This window comes from Hyaena hyaena, unplaced genomic scaffold (assembly GCF_003009895.1).
Source record: "Hyaena hyaena isolate Hyena2069 unplaced genomic scaffold, ASM300989v1 scaffold_936, whole genome shotgun sequence".
NCBI classification, from domain to species: domain Eukaryota; kingdom Metazoa; phylum Chordata; class Mammalia; order Carnivora; family Hyaenidae; genus Hyaena; species Hyaena hyaena.
The window spans coordinates 199,267-205,681 of NW_024081568.1; the positions used below are offsets into that span (position 1 = coordinate 199,267).

General features: G+C 36.5%; 1 protein-coding gene across 1 annotated transcript; it reads left to right on the plus strand.

Annotated features, from left to right (window-relative positions):
- The first annotated feature begins 1,056 nt into the window (after positions 1-1,056).
- LOC120223023 (olfactory receptor 8S1-like) lies at positions 1,057-1,986 on the plus strand. Its single transcript, XM_039221086.1, has one exon. The coding sequence runs from the start codon at positions 1,060-1,062 to the stop codon at positions 1,984-1,986; it is 927 nt and encodes a 308-aa protein (XP_039077017.1). The 5' UTR covers positions 1,057-1,059.
- The last annotated feature ends 4,429 nt before the right edge of the window (positions 1,987-6,415 follow it).

Genomic DNA, 6,415 nt, shown 5'->3' on the forward strand with positions numbered 1-6,415 from the left:
CCCTCAGAATTGGGGCTCTCTAGAGAGTAGTATATGGACAATTCTAGAGAGTAGTATATGGACACAGATGCCAGGTGATGGAGGACATTCACTGCCAAGTGTAGGTTGGAAGACATGGTACGATATCTCTATGAGATACGTCTTGTCTTGGAGTCCTACATAGTGCAACCAAATGCTGACTCTTCAAATCGGCAATTTAGACAAGTAATATAATCTCTGATACTCAATTTTCTCTTCTGCAAAATGGATCCTGCAAGCTCTGCCCTTATTCATTCTACTCCATGCTCCAACATACAAAGGCAAAGACACATGCACACACACACAGGCACACATGCACTAAGATTCATGATTACATGTTTCAGTCTTGCCCCAAAGATGAAACTGACAATATATGTGAAAGTGATTGTGAAAAAGCTAAAGAAAGACAAAATAATGTCACTGACTAATTATGCAACCTAGCAAGGTTTTAAACGGGAGTAAGAAACTGAGTGACAGAGGAGAAATGACAAGTTTTGCAACATCCATTATAGATAGTTCACTAAAATATGCAAATTACAGGCAATATTGCTAACAAGTTTCAATGAAAAGAATTGACTAAATTAGCCATGGTCCCAATCTGGACAAATTTGTGAATTCCAAGGTGCCTGGGTGGTTCAGTTGGTTGAGCAACCGACTCTTGATTTTGGCTTGGGTTATGATCTCACAATTTGTGGGTTTGAGCTCAGAGCCTGCTTCAGATCCTCTCTCTCCCTCCCTCTGCCCCTCTCCCATTCACTCTGTCTCTCTCTCTTACACAATAAGTAAACAAACATTTTTTTAAAAATTTGTTAATTCCTTCAGCAATCTCTGAGATTGCTAAGGATAATACCATACTGAGATGGACCCATTTAAAAATGGAGCAGAATATTAGTATGGGAGGAGAGGATCCAAAGAATCAATGAGGGCATGTATGAAATATACGTTAGTTGGGTTCAAGCCCCTCTCCTCTGGTAATTGAGTGTGGTCAGTAGAGGTTTGAGGTTTACACCTATGTTTACTTCTAGGGAATATCCTCCCTCAATGGCTTTGAGGAACCACAGCACCATCACAGAGTTCATCCTCGTTGGCCTATCTGTTGACTCCCACATCCAGGTTCTGCTATTTGTGCTTTTCCTTGGGGTTTACCTCTTGACTATAATGGGAAATCTATTGATGCTGTTGGTCATCAGGAAAGATCCCCATCTCCACACACCTATGTACTTCTTCCTGAGTCACCTCTCTTTCATGGACTTTTGTTTCTCTACAGCCATAGTGCCCAAGCTGCTAGAGAACCTCCTGTCTCAGAGCAAAACCATCTCAGTAGAGGGCTGCCTGGCTCAAGTCTTCTTTGTGTTTGACATTGGAGGAACAGAAGTCTGCTTACTCTCAGCAATGGCCTATGACCGTTATGCTGCTATCTGTCACCCACTCCTCTATAGCCAGGTAATGAATAATCAGCTGTATATGCAGCTTGTATGGGGCTCATGGAGCCTGGGCTTTCTAGATACACTCATTAACATCCCTCTGACAATGAACTTGGATTTCTGTGAAGCAAAAATCATCCATCACTATAGCTGTGAGCTGTCCTCCCTCTTCCCTTTGTCCTGCTCCGATGTCTCTAACAACCTCACTGTCCTGGTCTGTTCTACACTCCTGCATGGTGGTGGTACATTCTTCCTGATTTTCTTCTCCTATGTGCGCATCATCTCCACCATCCTGAGCATCAGCTCCACCACAGGCAGAAGCAAAGCCTTCTCCACCTGCTCCTCTCACCTCATTGCATTGAGCTTCTTCTATGGCTCAGCTTTCTTCCGTTATCTCATGCCAACCTCAGGCTCACCTCTGGAGCTCATCTTCTCCATACAGTATGGTGTGGTCACCCCCCTAGTGAATCCCCTCATCTATAGCCTGAAAAACAAGGAGGTTAAAAATGCACTGAGAAGAACTTTGGGGAATTTTTTGCAATAGTAAAGGTAGCAAACTATGGATGGAGATGATTAGGCGTTAGGCTAGAACTGCATGTCTTCAGGCATCTGTTGAATTGATGTTAAGTAAAATTGCCTGAATGCCTATCTTGTTAAATGCTGACAGATACCTTAGTATTTAACACCCCAATTCAGTATATTTTATTCTAATTTTTTTCTATACATAGAGATTATAATTGAACAAATCATTGAGTGGTCTCAGCAATGTATAAACATGAATCATTTTTAATTGTTTGTTTTTGAATATAGGTGGGTTCTATAAGATGACATTTACCTATTTTCTAAAGAGATTTAAAGCAGATTCTTTAGCATTTTGATCAATTTTTACTAAAATTTAACATACATACAAAAAATGCACAGCATATAAGTATACAACACAATAAGTTTTCTCAAAGAGAATATGATCTGAAAGCTGGCAACCAAATCTTGCCCCCCTTTGCAACACTATCCCATCCTCACAAGTAATATAATGCCATATATTACTTTTGTCTTCTTTTGTTCTTCATAAAAGTGGAATCATATCATCTATTTCTTTTTCTTTTGTGACTGACTTAATTCACTCAATATTGTACTTAGAGAGCTAACTCTCCAAGTATAATGTATTTGTTCATTATTTATTCTCAGTGTTGCATTATTTTCCATTGCATGAACATATAATTTATTCACTCATTTTACTGTTGAAAGATATTTGTGTAGTTTTGGTTTATGGTTATTATGCACAGTGTAGCTGCCAGTATTCTTGTATACATCTCTTAATGAGCATAGATACTTTTGTTTTGCTTTGTTTTAGTATATACCTACAGGTAGTTTTGTTTGATAAGAGGGTGGACATCATGATTCTAAGAACTTTTCCTTAGTGGTTGTAAAACTGTATATTCCCATAGTAGTTTATAAGAATTCCAGTTGCTCTATAAAATACATGTGGCATTTTTATGTTTTTTTCATTTTATAATTCTAGTGGGTGAGTTGTGATTACATTTAAGGCTGAATTTTGCATTTCTCTGATGGCTAATAAAGTTAAGCACCTTTTCCTCTTCTGCCCTGTGGACTGACTTTCTTTCTCTTAATGTTGTTTTGATGAAGAGAAATTCTGAAGTGTAATAAACTCCAATGAATCATTTTTTATTTTATAATATACTTTCTTTTTTTGTGCTGTGTTAAAATTTTTTTCCTTACTCCTAGTTTATGAAAATATTCTGGGATTTTTTAAGCTTTAGTGCTTTATTATAATCCATCTGGAATTGCTTTTTGTGCATAATGTGTGATAAGGGTCAAAATTCATTTTTTCCAATTGGAAATGTATTTACTTATCACCATTTATGTTCCCACTGCACCGTAGTATTATTTTAATCATAAATCAGATATATGTGTGGGTCTGTTTCTGAAATCTTGTTCCATGATTAGCTTGTACCAATAACAAACTATGTTTACTATTATATCATTATACTAGGCTTCAAAGGTTGGAAGTATACGTGTTCCTTCTAACACAATTCTTCAGGATGTGCTTGGTTCTTTCTATTTTCATATAAATTTTTAGAATCAGCTTATCAACAGCAAAAATGTCCAGGATTTTGATTGTGTCTGAATCTATAAATCAAGATGAAAAGAGGTGGCATCTTTACAATATTGAGTCACCCAATTAACCAAGTTATATCCTTCCATTTAATTAGGTCTTTATAATTTTTTTTAGAAATATTTTAGACCTTTTGTTATACAGTTTTTTGCACCTTTTGTGAAATGTATTATTTGGCATTTAATGTTTTGTAACTCTATTTAAGTGGTATTATTTTTAAATGTTATTTTTTAAAAAATGTTATTTTATGTGTGATTTTATTGGTATGGAAAAATAATTGATTTTAATGTATCAGTGAACTTGTTAAAATCATTCCTTGATTGGGGGGGAGCTGTAGATTAACTTTTTCAAATTAAGAAAGTTTTTTCCTTTTCCTAGTTTGCTAGGTGTTTTATATATAAATTATGTCAAGTTTTATCAAATGGGGTTTCTGTGTCTATTGAGCTATCATCTAAATTATCTCATTTTACTAGTTAGAAAGTCAATTATTTAGTTGATTTTAAAGGTAAAACTTCACATTGGTTTTATTACGAAGATTTAATAGGGACTCCTGGGTGGTTCAGTCGGTTAAGTGTCTGACTTCGGCTCAAGTCATGATCTCACAGTTTGTGGGTTCAAGCCCCGCGTCCGGCTCTGTGCTGACAGCTAGCTCAGAGCCGGGAGCCTGCTTCAGATTCTGTGTCTCCCCCTCTCTCTCTGACCCTCCACTTCTCATGCTGTCTCTCTCTCAGAAATAAATAAAACATTAAAAGAAAGAAAGAAAAAGACTTAGTAGACTCATAAAAAGAATTAAGATGCATCCTTTCTTTTCTATTCTGTGGAGGAATTGTGTAAGATTGGTTATTACATTTTCATGTATTCATAAGAATTCACTATTAAACTGATATGATTGGGGTTTTCTTTCCAAGAGCTTTTTTTGAAATAATGAATTCAAGTTATTTAATACCTATTAAATGATTTAGGCCTTCTGAAGGCTTCTTCTGCTAGACTGGAAAAAATGTGTTTTTAGAGAAATTGGTGTATTCACATAACTTCTCAGATTTATTCGCAATTAAAGTAGCTCATAATATTCACTTTATCATCTTTTCAATGTCTGTAGTATATATATTGATATCCTACTTTTCATTCCTGATTTGTATATATCCAATAAAGGGTTAATATCCAAAATATATAAAGAACTTAACAACTCCACACACACACAAAATAAGAATCTAATTAAAATAGAAAGAAAGGGCACCTGGGTGGCTTAGTCAGTTAAGCATCTGACTTCTGCTCGGTTATGATGTTGTGGTTTATGGGTTCAAGCCCCATGTCAGGCTCCGTGCTGACAGCTCAGAGCCTGGAATCTGCCTAGGATTCTGTGTCTCCCTCCCCCACTCCTGCTCGCTCTCTCTCTCTCTCTCTCTCTCTCTCAAATAAGTAAACATTTAAAAAAATTGACAGAAGACATTAACAGACATTTTCCAAAACAGAAACAAAAACATACAGATAACCAACAGACACATGAAAGGATGCTCAACATCACTCATTATCAGGGAAATGCAAAGCAAAGCCACAATGAGATATCACCTCACAAGTGTGAGAATGGTTAAACTCAACACAAGAAACAAGAAGTGTTGGCGAGGTTATGGAGAAGAAGAAAGCCTCATGCACAATTGGTGGGAATGCAAAGTAGTGCAGCCTCTATGGACCTCTAGTGTGGAGGTCCTTCAAAAAATTAAAAATAGTTTTCTGATATGATCCAGTAATTTCACTGGTGTTGAGCATTTTCCTAAATAAAAGCATTTTTCACAGAAATAGAATAAACAATCCTAAATTTGTATGGAACCACAAAAGACCCCAAAGAGCCAAAGAAATCCTGAAACAGAATAACAAAGCCGGAGGCATCACATTTCCTGATTTCAAACTTTACTACAAAGCTATAGTAATTGAACAGTTTGTTATTGGCATAAAAATAAATACATAGAACAATATAACAAAATAGAAAGCCCAAAATTAACCCTCTCCATATACAGTCAAATGATATTTGATGAGAGAATGAAGAACACCAAATGGGGAAAAGATAGCCTCTCCAACAAAAGGTGTTGGGAAACTGGATAACTATCAAAAGAAAAAAGAAACTGAGCCCCATCTTACACCACTCACAAAAATTAACTCAAAATGGATCAAATATTTACTTGATACTGTAAAACTCCTAGAAGTAAACATAAGGAAGAAGCTCCTTGACATTGATCTTGGCAACAGTTTTTTAGATGTGACACCAAAAGTCCAAAAATCAACAAGTAGGACCACATAAAACTTAAAAGCCTTTGCCCAGCAAAGAAACCATCAATGAGACGAAGAGGCAACCAACAGATGAAAGAACATTTTTGCACACCACATAAAGGATGAGAGGCTAATAACCAAAATATATAAAGAATTCCTACAATTCAATAACCAAGAAGAAAAACAAAACAATCTAATTTTATTTTTTTAATAGTTTATTGTCAAGTTGGTTTACATATAACACCCAGTGCTCATCCCAAAAAGTGCCCTCCCTCATGCCCATCACCCCCTTTCCCCTATCTCTCACTCCCATCAGCCCTCAGTTTGTTCTCAGCATTCAAGAGTCTCTCATGGTTTGCCTCCCTCCCTCTCCCCGACTGTTTTTCCCCTTCTTCTCCCCCATGGTCCTCTGTTAGCATCCTCCTAATCCAAATATACATGCAAACATATGGTATCTGTCCTTCTCTGCCTGACTTATTTTGCTCAGCATAACACCCTCAAGATCCATCCATGTTGCTACACATGGCCAGATTTCATTCTTTCTCATTGCAATGTTGTATTCCATTGTATAAAT